The sequence below is a fragment of the Argopecten irradians genome, chromosome 12 (assembly GCF_041381155.1).
Source record: "Argopecten irradians isolate NY chromosome 12, Ai_NY, whole genome shotgun sequence".
Lineage (NCBI taxonomy): Eukaryota > Metazoa > Mollusca > Bivalvia > Pectinida > Pectinidae > Argopecten > Argopecten irradians.
In genome coordinates this window covers 40,032,630-40,059,736 of record NC_091145.1, presented here as the reverse complement: position 1 = coordinate 40,059,736, position 27,107 = coordinate 40,032,630, and the positions used below count along the sequence as shown (strand labels likewise).

The 27,107-nt window shown below is 33.7% G+C and overlaps 1 protein-coding gene across 1 annotated transcript in view; it reads left to right on the top strand.

The window, feature by feature from the left end:
* LOC138305160 (kelch domain-containing protein 10-like) overlaps window positions 1–25,296 on the top strand; it is a 28,112-nt gene extending 2,816 nt beyond the window's left edge. The window contains exons 2-9 of the mRNA XM_069245578.1: window positions 1,785–1,921; window positions 3,015–3,099; window positions 4,669–4,823; window positions 7,045–7,190; window positions 7,742–7,893; window positions 8,541–8,588; window positions 9,248–9,387; window positions 14,431–25,296. Coding sequence (XP_069101679.1) covers window positions 1,785–1,921; window positions 3,015–3,099; window positions 4,669–4,823; window positions 7,045–7,190; window positions 7,742–7,893; window positions 8,541–8,588; window positions 9,248–9,387; window positions 14,431–14,637 — 1,070 coding nt within the window. The 3' untranslated portion in view covers window positions 14,638–25,296. The remainder of the gene's footprint in view (window positions 1–1,784; window positions 1,922–3,014; window positions 3,100–4,668; window positions 4,824–7,044; window positions 7,191–7,741; window positions 7,894–8,540; window positions 8,589–9,247; window positions 9,388–14,430) is intronic.
* The last annotated feature ends 1,811 nt before the right edge of the window (window positions 25,297–27,107 follow it).

Genomic DNA, 27,107 nt, shown 5'->3' with positions numbered 1-27,107 from the left:
AATAAATTAAAGTATATTACAAATTGTTGTCATTGATGTTGATTTATAGAAGATATGTTATTGAGATACATGTATGTTTGTAATATGTAGGTATGTAAAATTAATGTAGTAATTATAAGACGTAAGTCACTGATATCAATCATACAAATGCATTTGGGTTAATGCATTTATAATATAATAAAAGGAGAAATTAATTATTCTCAATGGATGATTTTAATTTAAAAGTATAATTATGTAAGATATATTACAGATTATATTATTCACTTATTAAAAAGAAATTATCTGATGAATACCCATGAAGGCATCCACATCCATATTTAATGCTAATACTCTGTAGTTTTTCTCTATAAATATACAGTATCTACAGCAGACAGCAGATCATGGTGAAACAGATGACGCGTTGGTACCACATGACCAGCTAAATAGCTAGCTCATTAAAGTTTTCTCAGTCGCAGCAATTTACCCTTACTGCCCTTAAAGTAGATAAATAGCTTTGCGGAGTGCTGTGAAACGTGTGTCAGCCAACATTGATGGGTCAAACTATTAGAAAATTTATAAAAAGGTTTTTGTGTCACAAACGCTTTAAGAAATTATTATGAATATTCTTTGATAGAACTTAATTTCAACTATATCTACAAATACTAACAATATCAGGGTTGAATCTAACTTGACTTTTTGTTGATAGCTATGTGTATGGTATAGTGTAACTTTAATCAGAGAAAAGTAAATGATGATTATTTGTTGTTCAGTTATATTAGTTTCCAAAGTTCTCTTCCAATTTTAATATTACAGATAGGTTCTTTTTTATTTTTAAAGAGATAATTATATTTATTTTAGCGATGATTATAATAGACCATATCAAATCATTTTCATAATAAATGAGATGTCTGTTTACATAATTTGATTGTCAGAATATTTTGGATCATCTTTATATTCCAGACATGATTAGTATCTATGACCAAGAGCTTTTACAGGAAGGTGGCTTATACATAATGTAAACATTGTTGCATCAGGGTTACATTGTACTTATAAAGGTGTTTATCCACTCCGGCTTTCCTCCACCAACAAACCTGGCACGTCCTTACATGACCCTGGCTGTTGATAGGACATAAACTAATGAAACCCAAACGTTTACAGATCCTAAAACATAAAATAATAAACGGTCTGTTTGTACAAATTTTCATGTATAATGAAATAAAACTACTCTCAAGGACTATTACTATCCATGTATAATATTGTTATAGTGATTTGTACTACAAATTCTTTAGGCCTTAAATTAGGACTAACAGGCCGATATACTTTTAGGGCCTAAAAGGACTATCATACTTTCAGATTTTTGGACCTTCAGATTAATAGTCCTTAAATCTTTAGGACCTTCAGATTAACAATTCTTCAGATTTTCTGCAATAGTCTTTTGTCTGTCATTGTGAGTTCAAAAATCAACTTGAATTGACTCTAAATTACAGAGTTATTGCCCTTAGTACTAATATTTATTATTATTGCACCTTGTGAACACGATAACTTGAGTAAATATTCATCAAGATTAATGAAACTACAAAATAAAAATGACAAGATAAATTAATAACTTAATTGTATTTTGATATTCTTGATTACCATATGCTCTCTAAATATTTTTGCATTCACATAGAATTGTTTCCTTTTTCGTAATTTTTTTGTGTCAAAAGGAACAAAAGACATCAGTTGACTAGTAAATGGCATAACTAATTTCTATCTAATGTTAGGTGACCGTTAAGGCCCATGGGCCTCTTGTTTTGTTTTTACAGATTATGACTTCCTCTATCCCAGAAGTGGTCATCGCGTTGCTGTTGATGAGAAGAACATGTACGTGTTGGGCGGCTACAATCCTCGATTCTGGGATGTAGAAAATACAGAGGATACCTACTACCCGCTGTTTAAAGAGGTATTTGGACAACTTTTATTCTTATAGTACTTCGAAGGAATAAAAAGGAGTAACAATTTTAGGCGTTCAACTGAAATCGGCTGCATGTTTTATTTATCAGTGTCTCTTTAGCTGTCATAATGCACCAAGGGCACTTAAAAATTAAGAAATAAGGGGGCAGTATGTACTGTACTGTAACAGTATGTACCAGTATGTAACAGTATGTAACAGTATCTACCAGTGAGTAGAACCAAATTCTCTCTAACCTTTCATAAAATTACTAGGTGTTACACAAAGTAAGCCATAAATCACCAGTTTGTCAAAGAAATTGAATAAAGAAACATACACAGTTTTCATATTTTCAATCAGCATTTAATTTGAAATAAGTGAAATTGAGGTTTCAAAATGGGGGGAGGGATGCTTATAGGGATGGGGGGGTCCTAATTGGCAATATTGGGTTGAATACAGTATTGGGCATCCATCTTGGATTTCAGAACATCTGTCATTGTCATAAAAGCTGTCAGTCCGACAGGTATTAACATTGGTACAACTTAGATGTAGTAAAACACTTCAAATCTGGTGAATGAATCACAACTTTATAAAACACAACAAACAAGAGAATGTAAAATGCAACAGTGTATTAACTTAAAGAGATCAAAGAAACATGTCATACAAAATAAGATGGCCCATTTTAGTATAAACACAAGGATAATATAGAAATATCATTAGTAATTCAAAACTAAAACTAATTAAAAACAAAAAAACATATTTTGCCTTCAGGGCTGTCTAGGCTGCTGCATGAAAAACCTTCAAGTGAGATATGGTGAGAGAAAATTATGATCTGGTACATGAAATTTTGATGGTTGACAGGCGAGATTCCTGAAGAATCAGATGAAATCCTGTATAGACCAAGTACAAGTGAATACATAGCCAGGCGAGTCCTGAATTCTACTGAAGAATCAGGCGAGAAATGGGCCTGCATTAATTACCTTGTAAATGTATGACCAAATGATTTGGGGCAAAAGATCAAAAAAGATCATGCGCAGCAAGAGAAAGTATCTTGACACAATATCATAGCTATGAGTATGTTAAAGTTTTCCTTTTTGTATTCTAGCTATGGCAGTTCAACATTTCTCTGAAGAAATGGACATTATTACAGACCGAGGGCAACATGCCTATAGAACTGGCATCTCACACGGGTAAGTACACTGTTTTGTAGAGTAATCCAGGTATTTCACATCACTGATACATGTAGGAAATATCTGGACAGTACATCCCAAGTACAAATCCCATAGTCACAAGAACACTAAGTGTGGTAGAATAATTCAAAGTATTAAGAGATCAAAGTATCCTGAGATACTTGGAGTAAGTCCCAAAGTTTTCATGTACTCTGTCGTTGGGTCACTTATACCCCCATATGTACCGTCGATACTGTTCTCTAATTGGCTAAAACCCCGCTCTTCCGACCTATATTTCTTTAGTCACTCATGTTCATTGGCTGAATCTTACTAGGGTTAGGGTTTTTACCTACTTCCATCCCCTCTCCCCACCTCACTCTAATTGGCTGGCTGGAGTGACCACTAACTTGTTTAGCATTCTGATACTATAATTACGAACACCTTACGCAACCTGTCAATCAAACTAGACACCAATACACAGCCATAGTCGTAAACAACTCCTTATATGGAGAACAGAATGCAGTGCCCTAGCTCCCTACGTATACTGGTAACTACCCCAGATGGGCACGTGCATGTGGCCACCTGGTCTCTAACTGTCCTATGTATGTATACATACCCTATACATACTGCATATATATAAACTAAAACTATAAACTGAATAGTATAAAACTGTTATTTTACAACACAAAGAAACTTTTAAGAAAAACTAAGCGTGAAATATATTTCCATGCTACATGTATCTAAATGTCTCAACAATTGTGTTTCTTCATCACAATCTTTCTGATCCCAGTGGTATAAATCATTGGACTTGTGTGTTTCAGACGGGTGAACAGGTAGGTTAGAGAGAAACAGTTTTAGGTTTTTTGTTTTTAGGTCATCTGCCCCAAGGGTTAGGATGTCCTATATAGTCATCATCTCACCAGTATGATTTGGCTGAAACTTGCCTGAAATGATCCTGACATGGTCCCGACCAAGCAAGTGTCGTTATTTTTCGGATTGATCCCAAATCCAAGATGGCCACCACAGCCACAATCTTGAAAACACATTTTGAACTCTTCTCAAGATCAACTTGTGCGATTTGGCTGAAACTTGCATGAAATAATTCTGACATGGTCCCAACAAAGTGTTGTTATTTTTTGGGCAATCTGAAATCCAAGATGGCAACCACAGTGGCAACCTTGACAAAACATTTTGAACTTCTTCTCAAGTTCTGCCGATGTGATTTGGCTGAAACTTGCCTGAAATGATTCTTACATGGTCTCGACAAAGTGTTGTTACATCTCCGGTTGATCCCAAATCAAAGATGGCTATTATGACACGTAATCTAATTAATTTCCTTTATGACTATTTCCAAGGATGTCAGATGCCCGCTAACACCTTTTGGCCTCTTGTTAGCTGTGCAATGTGTTAGGAACTTGTTGTGCTTCAGAGGGACGGGTGTATCATTTGGTGAGAGAGAAAACATTATAATTTAGAATTTTGTTGTTGTTAGCTGTGCAGTGTGGTAGGAACTTGTTGTGTTTCAGAGGGACGGATGTACCATTTGGTGAGAGAGAAACAATTATTATTATAATTTTTTTTTTTTTTTAGCTGTGCGATGCGGTAGGAACTTGTTGTGTTTTGGAGGGACGGGTGTACCGTTCGGTGAGAGTAGCAGTAACCAGCTTCACATCTGTAACCTTGATACAATGAAGTGGCGTCAACTCAACTGTACCGGGGAACATCCACAGAAAAAATATGGCCATGTAAGTTTGTGAAATTTTCGTCCTGCATAACCCTGTGTCTTTATCAAATTTTCTGTTGATGCTGATTGTCAATCATTTCTGATTGTTTGTAAACAGTCCTTGGTAAAAGTCCCCCTTTAGGAACTGAAAGGGACTGTAGGTTTTTGTTGTATTCATCGGTCTGTCCATCCTTAGGAACTGAAAGGGACTGTAGGTTTTTGTTGTATTCATCGGTCTGTCCATCCTTAGGAACTGAAAGGGACTGTAGGTTTTTGTTGTATTCATCAGTCTGTCCATCCTTTAGGAACTGAAAGGGACTGTATAGGTTTTTGTTGTATTCATCGGTCTGTCCATCCTTTAGGAACTGAAAGGGACTGTATAGGTTTTTGTTGTATCCATCGGTCTGTCCATCCTTTAGGAACTGAAAGGGACTGTATAGGTTTTTTTTGTATCCATCGGTCTGTCTATCCTTTTGTCTTTCCACACATGTACATTATTCTGTCCAGACTCTGTCTCCTATATACTTTAAGGCATTAGAACTTCACTATTGGTATGAGTTCATGTAGATGAGATATTTGTCTTGTACAAAACTATAGCTAGGTCATGTTCAATGTGACCTTTACTTTGACCTTTGAGCGAGTTTTCTGAAACATTTATCTTAATGATTTTCGTTGATATTCAAACATCACTTAATACAAGCAAATGGCTCAGTATGCACAAAAATTTATATAAAAATCTTCTTCTTTATATGAAATTCCTCTAAAATATTCACTTGTTAGTTATCATAACAAGGCTTTTTCACATGCTTAAATTGTTAAAAAGACATATTCACAAGAAATATACTAAACTAGAATTAAAAGAAAAACATGAGAGATTAACTCCAAAAGATGAATGACAGTCGGATGAATACTTGGGACAGGTCATGTGCCTGAAGGGGACACATGTTTGTACCTGTATAAGATTAGTACACCTGTAATTACACCTGAGTTTTACCTGTTGGCTATGTCTGTTGGACAGGTGTGTAATAAAGGAAGTGAGAAGGCTGACACATTATCTACACAATTATTACAAATCCATCCTCAGTGAATCACATTTGTAGGCTAGAGCGCTATATAAATTGGACTCCATCTGTCTGTCCGTCCGTCCGAGTTACTTTCCCAGGCTTTAACATCCGAATAGTACAACAGCTACAACTTCACAAACCTTTCTGTATATTTAGACTAGTGTCCTAGTTGTGACATTTGCTATTGGGGACATGGTTGGTTTTTTAGCTCACCTGGCCCGAAGGGCCGGTGAGCTTATGTCATGGCGCAGCATCCGTCGTCCGTCCGTCCGTCAACATTTCGTTTAAATCGCTGCTTGTCATAGAGTTCTGCATGGATTGTAACCAAATTTGGCCACAAACATCCTTAGGGAATGGGAAAAGAACTTGTATAAATTTTGGCACTGACCCCCTGGAGCAGAAAGAGTGGGGCCTAATAGGGGAATTAGAGGTAAATATTCAAATTCCTTCAGAAAGGAAACAATGAACTTGTATTCAGAACATTCCTTGGCATTACAAACCAGGTGAGCGATACAGGCCCTCTGGGCCTCTTGTTTTTATAGATTTACAGTGACCATGACCTGGTTGTGAATGTTGTAAACTTCACTTTTCTTTTAATTATATATCTTATAGGCTTAGAGAAAAACACTAAATTTTATGATTGTTGGCTCAAACTCCTGGCCCTAGGGGTGCAAGAGGCAGTACCTAAATTAAAGTGGCCAGTGTGGTTACATTCATCTCTAATAGTAAGCAATAGATATCACTCATTATAACCACCGCAACAAAGTTAAGGAGCCGGGGGGAGGGGGGGTATTAGCTACATGTAGTTGATTAGCTCTACCCTGCATATAGAGTACAACTTTATTAGCTACATGTAGTTGATTAAACTCTACCCTGTATATAGGGTACAACTTTATTAGCTACATGTAGTTGATTAAACTCTACCCTGTATATAGAGTACAACTTTATTAGCTACATGTAGTTGATTAAGCTCTACCCTGTATATAGAGTACAACTTTATTAGCTACATGTAGTTGATTAAACTCTACCCTGTATATAGAGTACAACTTTATTAGCTACATGTAGTTGATTAAACTCTACCCTGTATATAGAGTACAACTTTATTAGCTACATGTAGTTGATTAAGCTCTACCCTGTACATGGGATACCTGAGATATATCTAATATTGTGTTGTTGTAGTCTATGAATGTAGTTGGCCATCACCTGTATATTGTTGGAGGAACATCGGGGTTTGTTTACAACATGGATATCCACAGACTAGACCTACGGACAGCCACATGGACCCGAATTGAAAGCATTGACAATAAATATATGCCTGAAAGCAGGTTTGTAACATTTGATAATCCCACCCTCAGGTTAATTATAAAATAATCTGTGCCATTTAACAAAAAGGTTTTGTAATCTACTTACAGTACTAGCCACCTAATTCAGCTCTGACAGGTATCACATTGTTATGTAATTTATCACCCTGTGGTTAAGTAACTAAATTCTACTTAAGTTCACAATGTTTTTATATATCACCTACAACAGCAAACAATTATAATTTCATTTCTCATAAATATTATCTGATATGTTTTATTCCCACCAATAGTAAAATTCTTGAAGAAAAAATACTAAAATGATTTATATCGGGTGTAATCAAATACATCACTTAACCAGTAAATCTGGAAGGTGTGTATGTTTGTAGTATAAAAGTCCTGTACTGGTGTTACTTAAGTATAGGTACGGCCAAAATCATCAGGAATAATGAAAATAAAAATAAACTTATAAAGTTACATGTAGTCAATGACTGTCTGTCCTTTGGTTTAAATTACATAGAATATACACTAACAATACAAATGAAGGTGTGTGTAGATATAATTGTTGTGTTTACCAGGTATAGACATGAAGTAGCCAGTGATGGAATCAGACTGTATTTGTTTGGTGGGGGAACTGCCGTCAACTCATTCGGGTTTGAAAAAGTACCAGCATTCCATTTTGAGCGATGTATGTGGGATGAAATCAAGACAAAACCAGATCCAAAAAGTGGTAAGTTTAGATGTAATTAAAAAGGAAGGGAGCTCTCAAAGTGCAAGTTCTAATTTTGCTCATCAATCAGTAAATCAATTCATTGAATTTTAGAAGGAAAAAAAAAATATTCAGAGATTCTAAAAATGAAAAAGTCTATCGATAAGACAGTTTTGAATTGCAAAAATAGACTAGCAACCAGACTCTTGAATTTCAAAATATCTTAAACCAATAAAATGGCCTGATGATTTTTGTCTCTATAGCATGTGCGATTTTAAGTATCAAACTAAGGGGAGATAATCTATCTAGTATTAGAATTCCTGAAAGGTAGGGTCTGGTAGCCAGTCTATGTATATATATATATATATATATATATATGCATGTATACTATTTAGACATTAAGGATTTAAAGTTAAAACCATCAAAAAACAGTCTGTTTACCTTTGTACTCGGAATTAAATTTAGTTCAACACACATCACTATAGCAGTTTCATCTTCAATAATGTTTCCTTATGATAATCTAAGATATCAATTTTTAAATACACACATTCCTATCAAAATAGCCTGGGATTGATGATGGCCAAAGATCATGGCCACCGTTTCTTAAAGTAGAACATTAACTTTTTGCTTTCTTTATTTCTGATTTGAGATTGTTTTCGTATTTGAAGGTTACCCAAGACCAAGGAAATGCCATAGTTGTGTTTATTATGAGCAAGGTAAGTAGAGATGTGAAGAAAATAAATATTAATGGCCTATTCGGCAATGTCATACAGTCATGTCATATCATAAGACACATGTGTACTGTGACATCACTGGTAATAATGATGTCGTAGTCAAAATATGACATCGTACGATTGTCTCAGTAGACGGAAGTGTCAAATCCAAGTCTGATTTTGGCTCTCTTATACAGAAACGGACTTGAAAGTTTTGTGTATATTTTCATAAATAGGCCCACTAGTTATGTTAGAATCTTACACTCATGGCTTTGTAATTTAGAAATTATTAAACTATTTAAATAATTTGATATATGGCACGAGCCTTACAAGTTATTGAACTGATATTTAACAAATTTCATATTTGCCTAGCCATACATGTAAGATCCTCCATGTGGACCATTATATACATATTTATGTCACTGTATAGTATGTTTAGAATAAAGTTAAAATAAATGAAATTTGTAGAAACTTATCAATTTGAATGTCTCTTCTGCAAATTTTCAGACACATCTGTGAGCTTCGTAAAATCCATTCATTTTGCCGTGAGATTGGAAGATGCTAAAAAAATTGCAAAAGAAGAGACATTCTTTTTGATTTATTTCTGTAATATCTCCTTCTGGACAATTGTTTTATATCAACATATCTTTGAATGTTTTCAGGAGCATACATTTGCGGAGGGTTCGATTCCCATGAGATTTTTAGCGATATATGGAAGTTATGTCTGGTGACATACACATGGACTAAACTCATGGCTAGCCTGAACATACCTGTTTACTTCCACGCCGCAGATGTTACAAAGGTCAGTTAATAGTAACTGGTTTATTTCATCTCATCATTGAAATTGATTTCAAGCTTAAAGTCAGAGAACAGTCGATAATGGATAAGACATGTAGTGTAATTTCCAATATTATAAATATATATTGACATCATAAAGGTCCAATATATGTAGTGGCAGATACATTACTTTTGATTCTTAATGAATTGATTTGATAAGTTATGTGGTTTCGAAGAATATCTATTTAGGGATTTAACTTAATCTCAAGCTCCAATTTAAGTTTGCTTGTGAAACGATTGTAGTTTGATGTGAGTTGATAAAAAATGTTTTGCATGTAAAGTTTTTGTTTTTGTTTTTATGGAGGCGTGTGTAATACACGCCTGCCATTATGGGATCACTTTGGTTTTCAATCATCACCGGAACACTATACCTTGGTAATCCTATCGACAGTTTCTGGAACTACGGGAGATAATTTTATACTGTGTATTGCAGCGTACGTTGTGTATTGTACAGCAGTCTATACTAACTGTCAGAGGTTCTTCGTTTATCACATGTTTCAGTCACATTCATGTTTCAGTCACATTATAATTTCCCACTTAATTACTTCAGACTTATTTTCAATGTTACAATAAGGTATTAATTATTCTCACCGAAAGTGTGTCTCAATATCGGTACTTTTACTACAGTAGGCCTAGTAAGTACGCTGCAACTGTTAGCCTTACTAACCTACGGCAGACTAACTTACAAACCGCGAATCTAAAAGTAATTGCATATAATCTTGTTTGTAATTATAAATAATAAAACTGACAATAAATGCCTTTTCAATTACGGGTATTTAATCGAATATTGCTAGGCCTGTCCACTAATATTCTATAAAAATGAACTAGAATTCCCCCAAACTGACGAACATGTCAAACAGCCCGTACAAAGGGAGACAACTGTTACAAACCCTACCGACGCACTACAATGCACAGTGTTCTGAATAAATTAACCGAGAAAATCACACATGTGTTCACTGCTTCACTCATGTTGATGTTACCGGGGACGTTACCGGGGACGCCATCATGGCTTCTGTTGTTGATATTACGGCATATATTTGTAATTATAAGTGCGATGTCATGATATTTAAATATCACAGACCTAAAAGCATATAATCTGACAATTATTTAGACGATAATCTGACGTTCATCAAGAACGGCGAGGTCCCGTACTATCGCCATTACCTGACGCCGTGTTGGTCGTGGAATGGCTGGCGAGTTTACAGTGAGTGTTGATAATTTTGTCAAAAACTTGTTGTCAAAACTTCAATATTGATAGATTATTTTCGTGCATTTTTCAACGGCAAATAATGTACTAACATCCTACAACAAACACACTACTCGGAACGATAGAAAGTGAAAGAAGCGGTGAACGGGCGATGAACCGGCACGGACAAAGCAGAAATAACAGTGTTTTACAGAGCATATATATTGATGGAGTCATGAATCCCATGATACAGATATTAATTAGTTTGTTTACGATATTTCAAGTAATTTGTGCATATTTTTTTGAAGTTATAAAAAATCGGCAATATTCTGAGTATTTCCGACAGAGAAAATCGCCCATTTTCTGACATATAAACCTTTTTTATTAATTCTGAAGCAACATTATTAACAAAATATTTCTCAAAAATAAACATGAAAGTAAATAAATCCATTTTAAAAAAAGTATTATCAATCCAGACTGAAAACTTCACAAAGTGCCATTGAGATGGTGCATACAGTTGACAGATGTTGCAACAATGTTCGTGTTGAACATTGTATACTTTCCTCATGGAAGCACGATGATGCAGTCTACTACTTTGCAGAGTGGCATTAAACAGCTGAGCTGTCCCTCACTGGGACCGGGACTGACTGGGACCGGCGCTGGTGGGGCCCTTAAAGATAGATAGCTCGTCTATACTTAGAGCTTTATGTCTATATGTCTACTGTATACGAGTGCTGTATACAGATATTATACACATGTGTTAAAATATATCGAGGTTAACCTGATTTTTAAAATAAATGATTTAGTGTATATTGATATTATGTATTTTATATTTTGTAGCTTTATCTGAATGTTACTGATAGTTGTTTCTATTTTCTTGCATTTTCATCAACGTTCCCGCTGACTGATATACCAATGTATGTTTTCAAATGAATTAACAATTGACTCCGTCCTTTTGTGTTCTTGTTGTTTTTAACGCTAAAGAGAAAAAGAAAAAAAAAATTTTTTTTTAAACTGTGGCAAAATTGTTTTGAAATAAAGAAATCATTTTAAACTTATGAAAATATTTTAAACACTTTAAATACATGCTGACAAAGTCTCAGCTCTAACATTTCAATAAGTATTTTTTTTTTATTTGTAATGTTAAAGTACTCTAAAATTATATTTCTTTATAAGACACAACATGAATATACCGCAGTCTCCCAAAACATGCACCTCGCACAACATACACGCAACACACCACATACATGGGAGGCCGTCCTTACATGACCATAGCTGTTAATAGGACGTTAATTAATCAAACAAACAAACAAACAAAATTCAAAGCTTGTGCCAATTATCTGTAAGGTTCTAGTAATAACGTATCACTTAAAATTGATATTTGGTTCATTGTTAATTTGACCTATTGCTACGTTTACAAGTATATATCCACTTCACTTTTTGTAAATGTAAAAAAATGTAAAATTGCTTATACATGTATATATATATAAAGAAAGTTAAAAAAATGTTCTTTGTACATATCTCATATATTTCTTCAAGATTGATTTTCCACTTTTATTTGTTTTCTTCTTTGTCTTGTTAAATTTTGTAACAAGTTAAACATGTAACAAGCGTACACATGTAGATGTATGTCTGAGATATATATGAACGATTAAAGGGAGGCAAATGCTGTCAAAAAATCAAGAATAAAAGAAAATTAAAAATTGTAATAAAAATATATCAAAATTCTCAGTTATTTTGGTTTATAATTAGGTAAACCACCTATCACGGCATATATCTCAGGCAAATATTGCTACAAGGTTAAGACATAATGTTGAGGAAAATTGTTTTAAGCGAAATACAATCAATCAATCAATCAATAATATTTATTTAAGTGTCACATGTTAATATGTACATAAAACGATCAAGCATATAATACACAAATGCATAATAAAACTAATATCAACATCCAGCTTTATAAGACTTACGAGACACTATTAAGCATAAAACTGATTCTATCAAAAATATAAATATTTACATATTATCACGATAAAAATTACTTAAAGATGCTCCACCGCCAACAAAGCATAAATGATATTCATCATTTGAACAATAATTGGTGTTTAATCGTGTGTGTATATATATAATTCACACAAAATATAATATAAAATAATTTACTTCGCCTTTGGTGCATGCGCAATCAGTACTTCATTCTATATAGGATATAGTGGCAAGGAATTTTTTCGGGATGCAATTAATAATTTGTTATATTTTAAACTTGAATTAAAATTAAAAGCTGAAACTTTTCAACGGTGGTTATGGTCTAAAGTAAGTAACTTTTGTAACTGAAGAAAAATACTGAATCGTCTGCGTCTGTTTTTAATAGTGAAAAAATACCATTTGTCAGCGGTGGAGCATCTTTAACATAACATAGTCGTAATAGATTGGCGGGAAAAGTATAAATGTGGCTCACCCTTGGGACGATCCCTAAACCGACAATTCACACCATCCCTAGTCTTGGAATAAAAATTTGAAAGTTGGTTATTACATTAAAATAATAATTGAAGCACTATAAAAATATTGGTAATATTACGGTTGTAGCCAGCAGCGCGCCCAGTCAGCTCCGGTTGAGTTTGAATGTGGTAAAGGGTTATCTGCTATGTGTTCACTTGAGAGTTGATGTAGATACATGGTATGCTTGAATGTTATATGATAAGTTAAAAGTTTCATCTGTCTAAAAGAGTCACTTGATCTGTAAAACTGTGAAGATAATCTCTTCTTTATTTGCAGATGTTGTATATTCTAAATATACAAAGGGATATTCCGTTAAAATATTAACTAGTACTTTTATTGCAACAAAATGTAATATTCCAATCCAGTTTTAACTTCTGTAAATTGAAATCAGGGGTATCAATGTTTATACCTAATATCCTGAGTTGGGTTAGATGTTTTAATGGAATATCCCTTGAGAGAAAATTGTTGGACATTGATTTCAACATCACCTTACACTGTTAACATTGATAGATTGACACTGGATTTGGCAGTAGTTGATTGTTGGGTTCATGAATGGCATGGACGGCCTCCAATGTATGTTGTGTGTAGCATGCACAGACTGCATTGTATTTGTTGGGTCTTCTTGTATAATGGAACTCTTGCCCTTTCATTGTGCTAAATGTATAATGATATCACTGGAACATGCCGCTGAAGACACCCAAGTATCCCAACACACCTGGTCACATTAAACTGACAAAGTGTCAACCAGTCATTTTACTGCCAGTATATGCTGAGCTCAGCAGGAGCATAACTACCACTTTCATACACTTTGCCCAGATGGTAGAAAGTTCAAACCATGATTGAAATTTAAAACATGTAAAAACCAACACAAACTTTTAAAAGGAATATACATTAGTCGTGCATCATTTTTATTCTATATATCATTATTCATTGTTCATATATATTTCTCATACAATATTTTCAAGATCTTTGGAGCATTTATTTTTAACAATCTTATGAGATTAAACATTTCCATGATTTAACTAATTTGCAAATATTTGATCCACATTATCCTATTATAAACAACAGTCATTCTTCGAAAGCACAAATTTTCAATCTGTTATTTCAATCAATATTGATTGCAAATAACCTGAACATGTACTATTACCTCTATTATGATCTATCTTTAATATTTCAATATATCTTTACCCTGTCTAGAATCTGAGCTACGCCTCCTTCAGTACTGTCAGTACTTTGATTATTTTTTTTTCTTCATTTAACACAATATTCTATGATGTGTTGGCTTTCCTGTGATATTATTTTCTTATCAATTTTTTTTTTCACTTGCAGGAGGGTTGTATGTACGTGTTCGGGGGCGTGACACAGATCGATAATATAAGGACAAATGCTATACAGAGGATATGGTTACAAGTACCGACACTGAGCGGACTCTGCTGGGATTATATGTGTACCAAGATGGACATCGGAAAATACCAACATGACAAGAAACATCTGCTCAGTGTTGGTGTACCTATGCACTTCGTGGATCGGTTATGATAAGTGGGCAATAATAACATATGTAGAAGTCTTTCATGTATAGGTGAAATAACATATTTGTTGATGCCTCTGGCCTACCTCGTAAGTTTAAACTTATTTTATTGCAGTTTTAACCTTCATTTTATTTTTGAATTAACGATGGTAATATTTCATCTACAGAATTCAGCAGCAAGCTTCTATATGAAGCAAATTTATGAGGAAGTTTTTAAGCATTTTTAGAATTTCAGAATTTTAAAAGCTTTTGACAAATTTGGTATATTGAAGCATCACACATAATGACCTACATATCTATGTTACATCAGTATCAGTATTTGGTTGATTGCTTTACTTTCACTTTGGCTTACCAAAACACATTAAAAGGAAACAAAAGATGGATAGAATATTACCAGTAGGTCAGATTTATAGAGCTGCAGGGTTGTTATTGTTTTCAAGTACTCTCTATGGGCATTCATACCTAATAAGAAATTCAACACTTATGAGACTTGTGTATTTTTATGTTTAAAAACTCAAAACTTATGGGGACTCATATGGTATTGATGATGACAAGTTTCTGTCAAAAAAGGATCTTGTTTACCATTTAGGTATAATTGTAGTAATTCTTTGATTCCAAGAAAAGTGTATGAGGAAGCTGCTGAGTTGTGATTAAATCAAACTGGAGTGTTTGGGATCAGTTTCTGGAAGATGTAGTAGTACCCATCCTCCTCATAAATCTAAACTACAGATATGTTGGGGAATTTCATATAAATATCAATGATATGAAATGTCTAATGCTATCGAAATATTTATAATTTTTCAGAAACACTGGCAAATCAAAAATCAGGCTAAAAAAATGAGGGTCTCCTTCACTTACAGTGAACATTACTACAGTACCGTTTACCTCCCTTCACCTACAGTACACATTACTACAGTACCGTTTACCTCCCTTCACCTACAGTGCACATTACTACAGTACCGTTTACCTCCCTTCACTTGCGGTAAACATTATTAGAGTACCTTTTACCTCCCTTCACCTACAGTAAACATTACTACAGTACCGTTTACCTCACTTCACCTACTGTACACATTACTACAGTACCGTTTACCTCCCTTCACCTACAGTAAACATTATTACAGTACCTTTTACCTCCCTTCACCTACAGTAAACATTACTACAGTACCGTTTACCTCCCTTCACCTACAGTAAACATTATTACAGTACCTTTTACCTCCCTTCACCTACAGTAAACATTACTACAGTACCGTTTACCTCCCTTCACCTACAGTAAACATTATTACAGTACCTTTTACCTCCCTTCACCTACAGTAAACATTACTACAGTACCGTTTACCTCCCTTCACCTACAGTAAACATTATTACAGTACCTTTTACCTCCCTTCACCTACAGTAAACATTACTACAGTACCTCCCTTGGCATATAACAGGATGAAAGTCTTTCATTAGAATAATTTCAAAGCTACATTATTTGAAGAGAAATGTAGAAATCTTCATCAAAATTTATATAATATATGTATTTGGTGCAAAACATAATCATACCAAGGTAATTATCATGGTGTACTGTAAGTTTGATAGAATACACACTAGTTAATATTATCCTCAGAGAATTAGTCTTTGTGGTTCTAGTCATCACATGCTCCCCTCTACATCATTCACAGGGGCCTGGCAGATTTCCATCCAACAAAAGTATACATAGCAATGTATGGTATATACACTATTGGTTGGTAATTCGAGTCAGGTCCCTGTTGTGAGAATGATCTAACATTACCATATCATTTCAACAGGAATTTTAGTCTGACTTGCTATTTTTGCCTATATAGTACAACCTATTTGACTTTGATTTCTCAAAGCAATTTATTGTTATCAACATTTTTCTTTTTCATCTGACAAAGAATTTGGGTGTTTTTTTTCCCATGATAAAGTTTAATGTACCTTTATCATTAGATATTACCAGTATCTCCTATACCAAGTTGCGTTGTCCTGATATTGAGCTTGAGGCTATATACGCGGTAACTTTTAGAGATTCCTATAAAACTGATAGGGTGTTATAACTGTTCACGTTACATTGTTGTGATGTACATATCTGTAAATAAGGTTTGACATATTCATTTTTTATCTTATTTTCATTTCATTTGCATTCTATATGTATTTCACAAGACTTATCGTCTTATACCGAGTGATATAATATATATTTTACTCTTTCTCCAAGTGATAACAATTCCGTTTTTAAAAATTCCAGCTCATTTACTGTCACTATCTGATTCTGTTCATTACAAATAAGGAAATTTTCTAACACAATATGTTCTTTTTGTATTTCTAGTGAATAATAATCTAAAACTAGTAGCTTTGGAACGTGCAGTTAACATTAATGTAGATTTGGTATATTTTTAGGACCCAAATCTCTGATGAGGGAGTTCTGTTGTATTAAACCATTGTGTCTTGTTGACTAGAAGCCAAGTTCAATGTTAATGATAGATAGCCTATAATATGTAGATGTGGAATCCTAGTGATCTTAGATGGCTGCCGGAGCCTCACTAACAGTTTTCTACACATACTTAGGCTATAACAGCTATTTCAAAAACCCATTATCAAATTTCTATTACGAGGCGTTGTCTAACTAATTTAAAGAAAATCTTTTGGCATGGTAACAAATTAGTCAGAATTTTTTATTTTCCAATTTTTGTGAGTTTTTATGGATGCTTAACACAATGATACCAGTTTTTAAAATGGTTTTCAAAGAAATGGACTTAAAATCTTTGTTTAGCATGCCCCACTTACTTTCATTTAATTATGGTATGTGCATATATACTTTTATTCCTATCAAGCTTGTTTCACTTTTTATGGTAACTGATGATTGATAGAAATCCTTGTGGCACTTAATTTGTTAGGAATGTGATCATGCTGTGGTTTTGTGTGTTGATTCTTCCATTAAGGGCAATCCCTGCCCGATATGCTATGCATGTGTTTATATTTTATATGTATAATTGCTCATATTTAATGGTTCTAGTCTTTCCTGGATAAAGGGAGATGTTTATATGGTTCTATTTACGTTACCAGTCGTATCCGCCAGTGTAAATCATGTCAGGTTCATACATGTACAAACTAACTTTACATTTGAAGACAGACAGACAGACAGTTAGGTGTTGGTATTCATTTAAATTTTAATCATACTCTCCAATTAAATTTTAATTACTTTGTTTCTAATCAAATTTTAATTACTTTGTATTTAATGAATTTTAATTAAAGATGCTCCATCGCCGACAGAGCATAAATGATATTCATCATTTGACCAATAATTGGTGTTTAATCGTGTATATATATGCCTAATTAACACAAAAAATAACATAAAATAATTTATTTTGCCTTTGGTGCATGCGCAATCATTACTTCATTCCATATAAGATATAGTGCCACGGAATTTTTTCAGGATGCAATGAATTATTTTTCATCTTTTTAATATGAAGTAAAATTAGAAGCTTAAACTTTTCAATGATGGTAATGGCATAAAGTAAATAACTATTGAAACTGAAGAAAAATACTAAATCGTCTGCTTCTGTTTTTGATAGTGAAAAAATACCATTTGTCAGCGATGGAGCATCTTTAATGATACTTTGTATTTTATGTTTCTTATTTGAATTTTTTAATTACTTTACATGTTTTCCTTACATTATATCTCTGTACTTCTGTCATTTATTTGTTTAATGTCTTATTTTGATTGAGCTAACATTCCTCCAACCATTATTTTGCCAAAAGCTACGACGGAGTTATTGAGTCTGTGGTTGATACAGGTAAAACATTACCCATTACCACGTACTTGTTTTTTAGCTGATTAAATTTTCACTAGCTTGATAATGTCCTGCAAAATTGCAAAATTTTCATCCCGTAAAAATGACCATTTATGCGGTATATCAAAACCCACATCCTGTGAAATTGGAATCTTTATGTTGTTGGGATATAGCCATGTATCTATGCATTTTTCGCTGCCACCCAAAAATGTGCCATGTTTGTCATTATCAATCATAGATGTAGAGCATTTTCTGTACTGAAAATAAGTTTAACATATTGATATAAATTTACTTGTATGGGTATTGTATAATTACTTGTATGGGTATTGTATAATTACTTGTATGGGTATTGTATAATTACTTGTATTGGTATGATATACATGTATTTACTTGTATGGGTATTGTATATTTACTTGTATGGGTATTGTATATTTACTTGTATGGGTATTGTATATTTACTTGTATGGGTATTGTATATTTACTTGTATGGGTATAAAATTACATAATAATGTACCTATGATTCTTTCTCAAGTCAAATTTGTATGTCAATGACTTGCATAAATCACAAAAATATTTCTGAGGAATGAAAATGTTTTTGTAATTCACTGTTTATGTGTATGAATTATGTTCAGTATGTTTACACAACAGTTAAGTTCTGTTTTTTATACAAGAAGTGAACATGCAACTAATCATATTATTTATACTGGCTTTGATATGTATTGCAGTTCTTGTTTTGAAAAAGGCAAAAACAGATTGTGTCTTATACATTGTATACAATATATTGCAGTTTTTGTTTTGAAAAGGGCAAAAATAGGGTGTGTCTTGAAGTATGAAAAAACTCCAAAGAACATTGCAATTTTAATTCAATGTCTGTGAAGATTTGAAACAAACAGTGTACTTATTTTTCATGTAGTAATAATACATTGTACTTATAGCGCTTCCTTTATGCTTAACTTTCAGTTTTCCTATTTGGATGAAAAATTTCATTAATCACAATGTATCATAATATTGGCTTGTGTCCGATCTGTTAAATTGTTCTGTTGTGTCTAATCCCAACCTTGGAAAGACGTTTATCCTGGAATACACAATTCTACAAAGTACCAGAAGTATCACATAAAAATAGTTTACCCTGTCATCAAAAAAATGGGAAAATACAAATGTATGGAGTTTACAATATTGTTTGAAATGTATTTAGATTAAAGATAAAACATTTGATAAAATTTCATAGAAGAGTCACTGCCTTACATGTTGTGAACATATTTCTATTTTGTATTGTTTACATCTGATTATATATAAATGTTTGTATGGAATGTGTTGGGGACATTTTACATACCTTGTCTTTCATCAATCTTTTCACCAGACTACCTGTGAATGTGATCTTATAAAGGCATACCCTGGGTATGCTCTAGGTGTATCATCATGGCAACAGATTTGTCCTCATGACGATATCTTTGTCTCCATTATAATATGTACCCTCATGGTGACATACACAACCTCATGGTGGGGTGTTTGCTCACATGTTGACATGTTAACCACGATGGTGACATGCCTGCCCACATGGTAACACATGCCATCATGGTAACATGTTAGCCCTCATGATGACATGTTTACCAACATGGTGACATGTTTGCCCTCATGATGACATGTTTGCCCATATGATGACATGTTTGCCATTATGGTGACATGTTTGCCCTCATGGTGATATGTTTTGCCCTCACGGTGACATGTTTGCCCCTATGGTGACATGTTTGCCATTATGGTGACATGTTTGCCCTCATGGTGATATGTTTTGCCCTCATGGTGATATGTTTTGCCCTCATGGTGACATGTTTGCCATTATGGTGACATGTTTGCCCTCATGGTGATATGTTTTGCCCTCATGGTGATATGTTTGCCACCATAGTGACATGTTTGCCCTCATGGTGATATGTTTTGCCCTCATGACGATATCTTTGTCTCCATTATAACATGTACCCTCATGGTGACATACACAACCTCGTGGTGGGATGTTTGCTCAAATGTTGACATGTTAACCACGATGGTGACATGCCTGCCCTCATGGTAACACATGCCATCATGGTAACATGTTTGCCCTCATGATGACATGTTTGCCCTTAAGTTTACATGTTTGCCCTCATGATGACATGTTTACCAACATGGTGACATGTTTGCCCTCATGGTGACATATTTGCCCCTATGATGACATGTTTGCCATTATGGTGACATGTTTGCCCTCATGGTGATATGTTTTGCCCTCACGGTAACATGTTTGCCCCTATGGTGACATGTTTGCCATTATGGTGATATGTTTTGCACTCATGGTGATATGTTTTGCCCTCATGGTGAAATGTTTGCCCTCATGGTGACATGTTTGCCATTATGGTGACATGTTTGCCATCATGGTGATATGTTTTGCCCTCATGGTGAAATGTTTGCCATCATGGTGACATGTTTGCCCCTATTGTGACATGTTTGCCCTCAAGGTGACATGTTTGTCCTCATGATGACATGTTTACCAACATGGTGACATGTTTGCCCTCATGGTGACATGCTTGCCCTTATGGTAACACATGCCCTCATGATGACATGTATGCCCTCATGGTAACATACTTACCATCATGGTGACAAATGGCCTCATGGTGGCATATGACCTTATAGTGACATGTTTGCCCTCATTGTGACATACTTGCCTTTATGTTGATGTGTTTGCCCTCATAGTGACATGCTTGCCCTCATGGTGACATACTTGCCCTCATGTTGGTGTGTATGCCCTCATGGTGATGTGTTTGCATTAATGATGATGAAGGTGACATGTGTGAATGAATCAGCTGTTCAGTGAACATACATGTTATGACAGTAAGCACATGTGATCATTTACAAACTAATGTTTTAGTGATGTATTTTATGGTATTATGATGACAAATGTACTCTATAATAGCAGCTGTACAGTGACAACTGTGTCCTTATGAGTACATGTGACTGTGTATGCCAAATGTACTATAAATAGTGACATGTGTCACTTATTAGGCCACATGTGACCAATATTGGTCCAATCTTGGGACAAGTGTGCACTTGTTGGACAGTAGTGAAGATGTGCCACCTCCACACACATTTTCCTTTTATATATGGAGCAGTGTTATATGATATTATTACAGACAGTTACTCATTATACTCATGTGTCTTTATGTGTTATCCATGTTATGTATGAGTGAGAGGACTGAGCATACACACAGTGGTATCACAGACTTACCTCAGTTAAACTCTCTCCGTCTCTGACATATATTTGATCTGTGTGCTTTGCTTGAATTATTTTGGAAGCACTTTAGCTGAAATTCCTTTTTGACATACTATATTTGTGTGTGGCAGAGTTAAAGGGACAATTCACTCAGGCTAATTCTTTTACATATCCAAGAAGCAAAATATGGCATAAATGTATTGTTCTACATTTCTAATGAAACATATAACATAAAATATTGACAAATTCCACGTCATTGTTTAGTATTTTAATTAATATCGTTGAAATATCAAATTGTTGATCAATACGATTAAGCAGGTACAATATGGACGATGTACCCATACCCGAGTCAAAGTCACGCACGTTAAACAAATAAACTACATAACCACTGAGAAGGTGATAAAATGATTTTTAGGCAAGACAATTCACCTAATAAGGTTAACACACTACTGTCAGAGCGATTTGAGCAGTTCCAGACAAAGGTTGCATTACTCTACGAGCAAGGGACAGGGTTCGGCTTACAAGAAGTTCGACCACAATATGTTATGGCGGACAGCGAGTGAGTTTGAACATCTACGCACATGTCACAACCATGCGCTTTTCAGGCGTATTGCAGTAAAACCGACTGGTCTAATTTCCATTAGACGTGGTTTTTTCCTATATATGTACAAATTTTAATGTTCTCTTAGACTGAATTGTCTCTTTAATGAATACTTATTTAGATTGCCTGCAATAAATGAGGTTGCTTGTGTTGTCATGTAAAAGAATTTGTAAAACATTGATAACTTGTGGTAGAGTGTAAACCAAAGCTTAGAACTATGTGATGACTGGCAGCTTATTGAAGTAGTCTATGTGTGCCATCAGAAATATCAGCTCATCGTCGTACCTCAGCTTCTTCTGTTATATCTGTTTTCATCCTGGATCTCGGTGAGTTTTGGTCAGAATATACACAAGGAAGAGATGTAGAGAAAAACATTTAAACATCGACTTCTGTCATATCTAATCATTTCATTAGGATCTTATTGTTGTTAGTTTCTCCTGGAACACATCAGTCCACATTTTTCATTCTCTATAGAATAAAAATATGAAAATGTATTTAACACCATCTCTTTATCCTTTAGCAACATATCAATTTAATTGATTGAATCATCAAGTTTTCATGAAACATCACACAAATGACCCATTGATCTTATAGAAAAATAAGGTAGCATTTAGATAATTAAGTAAGGAATGCATGAAATCAGCATTTAATGGAGGATTATATTTCATGTTAAGTTTGTTGTGTGTGACCTGAATGGATTGTGAGAATGTAAAAGTTTAACGTCTGAGAGAATCAAAGACTTCAGATTTTTTTGGCTATTGTATTATAATGCAATAATTGTTAAATCTTGTATACATTACTGTTTTATGTACATTCACTGTCTGTTGCTGTTACATTATATCATGGATCTATTGTTACCTAAATATACTGCAGATTACTCTAAACCAACTTATTTTCATAAGATACAAATTTTGGGAGCTAGCTCAGACGCCAATTTAAATTTTTCCAGAATAACTATAATGTAAAATGTGTACAGCTGTACATATTAATGCACAATTGTCGTTAAGAGCATTCGGTTGTAAGTGTATGTCGAAAATAACAATGACCCAAAGTATTGAGAGAATAAAGTGGTTTTCAGTACATACCAGGCAGTGGTTTGCTAAAGCTTTCTGTATTATAATTAATGTGAGGCAAAAGATTACACCAATGTACTTTTGTATTACACCAATGTACTTTTGTATTACACCAATGTACTTTATTTTTACTTGAAAATTTAAAATTTAGGTGATTGTTTCTTAGTGAATTTTAAAAAATGGGGAAATATTGATACCCGTCAATTTACATACCCATTTCTTCCTTGTAAACAAATAAAACAGTACTAAATATGTATACATGTGGGTGCCTCATCCTTACTGCATTCTGTTTTATATTGAACATTTTCAGGTGATCTTGTATGAAATCATTTCAGTCAGTATTTAGACTTACATTAAACCTCATTATTTGAGTATTTAACATTTCCCCAGTGCTTCGTGGTATGATATGCCACTACAACTGTCAATATAACTTCTTTATAAATCTATTGTTATTCTCAATACTCATTAGACATGTACTTGTATAAAAATGTGTCATCCCATTGTTATTGAGGATTATATAACACGATAACACATGTGTCATCCCATTGTTATTGAGGATTATATAACACGATAACACATGTATCATCCCATTGTTATTGAGGATTATATAACATGATAACACACGTGTCATCCCATTGTTATTGAGGATTATATAACACGATAACACATGTGTCATCCCATTGTTATTGAGGATTATATAACACGATAACACATGTGTCATCCCATTGTTATTGAGGATTATATAATACGATAACACACATGTCATCCCATTGTTATTGAGGATTATATAACACGATAACACATGTAGCATCCCATTGTTATTGAGGATTATATAACATGATAACACACGTGTCATCCCATTGTTATTGAAGATTATATAACACGATAACACATGTGTCATCCCATTGTTATTGAGGATTATATAACACGATAACACATCTGTCATCCCATTGTTATTGAGGATTATATAACACGATAACACATGTGTCATCCCATTGTTATTGAGGATTATATAACATGATAACACACGTGTCATCCCATTGTTATTGAGGTTTATATAACATGTGTCATCCCGTGTAATACACATTAATGTTGACTAATGTCTGTGTAATACACATTAATGTTAATAATGTCTGTGTAATACACATTAATGTTAACTAATGTCTGTGTAATACACATTAATGTTAACTAATGTCAGTGTAATACACATTAATGTTAACTTATGAAGGTGTAATATACATTAATGTTAACTTATGTCTGTGTAATACACATTAATGTTAACTTATGAAGGTGTAATACACATTAATGTTAACTAATACCTGTGTAATACACATTAATGTTAACTAATGTCGGTGTAATACACATTAATGTTAACTAATGTCGGTGTAATACACATTAATGTTAACTAATGTCGGTGTAATACACATTAATGTTAACTTACGTCAGTGTAATACACATTAATGTTAACTTATGAAGGTGTAATACACATTAATGTTAACTAATGTCTGTGTAATACACATTAATGTTAACTAATGTCGGTGTAATACACATTAATGTTAACTAATGTCTGTGTAATACACATTAATGTTAACTAATGTCAGTGTAATACACATTAATGTTAACTAATGTCTGTGTAATACACATTAATGTTAACTAATGTCGGTGTAATACACATTAATGTTAAATAATGTCAGTGTAATACACATTAATGTTAACTAATGTCAGTGTAATACACATTTATGTTAACTAATATCTGTGTAATACACACTAATGTTAACTAATGTCTGTGTAATACACATTAATGTTAACTAATGTCAGTGTAATACACACAAATGTTAACTAATGTCGGTGTAATACACATTAATGTTAACTAATGTCGGTGTAATACACATTACTGTTAACTAATGTTGGTGCGGGAGATTGTAACACACTTATTCCATCAAATAAAATAAAATTTTGTTTGTAGAGAATGTTGTGTTGTTTTGTATGAGGTATTGGTTTGGTTCATTAGATCAACATCTTATTAACAACCAGGATGATTTAAGGAATAAGGATATTGGTGTTGTGTCTCCATTGATGTGGAACTATATCACTGAAGCATGCTGCCAAAGACAAGCACACCCAACCTGGTCATATTATATTGAAGTAATAAATACTGTGCACTATTGCTGGAAATAAGAATAAGATCAGGGGAGTAGGTATAATGATAAAACCTATATATATAAAGATATTTCTAATAAATTACCCAGATCTTCATTCATGGTCAGAACAGTCATATATCCTTACCTTTCAACAATTTCTTATCAATGATAAAGATAAAATTACCGATATTGGGCACGCTTGAAAACCCAGTGTCTAAAGTCTGCTACGCTTTATTAGACCGCAACCTAGTGTTGGCTGATTACATGGGTAACCGACGATGGTCTGGATGAAGGACGAAAAAGTTTGTTGAAATGAATGACCTTGACACACGGGTCAAATATGCCGAAAGCTCCAAATACTTTTCAATCACCTCGAGACTAAGCATGTGGAAAACATGTCAATAATGTTTTGTCCAGCACATATCGACATTTCTATTTGATACTGAGAAACAGCAGTAACAAGAACTGTTTACAGAAGTTTGACGGATCACAGATGAAAGGTGATGATGGAGAACTAAGAGTTGCTGTAATCCAGTAGTGTCTTGGTAGATCACAGTCTCCAGGTGAAATATGCATAAAATACAATGCACTAGGTTAATATATCTCAAGGATTTTATTATTTAAATTAAAACTTGAATACTTCAGGAATTCAAATACACAACATTTACAAATATCTTGTGAAATACAATGTTTTTTTATATAGAAAAATTCATTTTCATAACAATGTGAAATTTGTCTATCCTTATATAATAGTATTTTAAATACACACCATAACAAAATTATATAAAATGTAGTTAATATTAGGTGAAATGGACATAACTATCAATTTATTATAAGTCTTGCCCAATAAAATCAATACAGATCAGTTGGTCTTTAAACATTGATATACTAGTAAAACATTACCTATAATATATTGCCACCAAAGTGTGATACATTTTTGTATGTTCTTTGCCTTTTCACAAATCTACAAATTCTGGTTGGAACTGTAATGCACTGTTTTACACTACAGTATATATATAAATCACAGCATTCCCAATTATGGTAATTGTCACTCAAACATTTTACAACTGTTAGACACAAATACAGGATGTTTAGGGCCATTCTGAAATTATCCACATGGGAGGGATGGAAGGCAATTTTTTGAGACCCCATCACCCATGAAAATATCAGAATACTTTTAAAGAAATGATAGAACAATGGGGAAATACCCTACTACCCATCATTTTTATACTAATGCCTCACGTCCCTCTCATGTGGATAATTTCAGAATACCTCGTACAAGATGTTTACTTGAAATAACAATACATTGTAATCGTGAAACAAATGTTATTTGAAATACATTAAAGATATATATAATGATACGTCTAATCAATCAGAAAAAGATGCAGCAGTATTTCTAATGTGCCGGGGCCAAAATGGTTACAGACTTGGTATCTCTGATGGATAAGAAACATTGTTGTATCCATCAGATTAGAACCAATTACAATTTCTATACAAAATATTAAATCACTACTCTATTTATAACACACAATATCATGGTTTATCACAAAGTAACAGGTTTCACTCCAATTGTTGTAGTCTTTAATTAGCGCATTTGTATTAAAATGAGAAAGGTGTACCGGTAAAATAAACTCACTGGA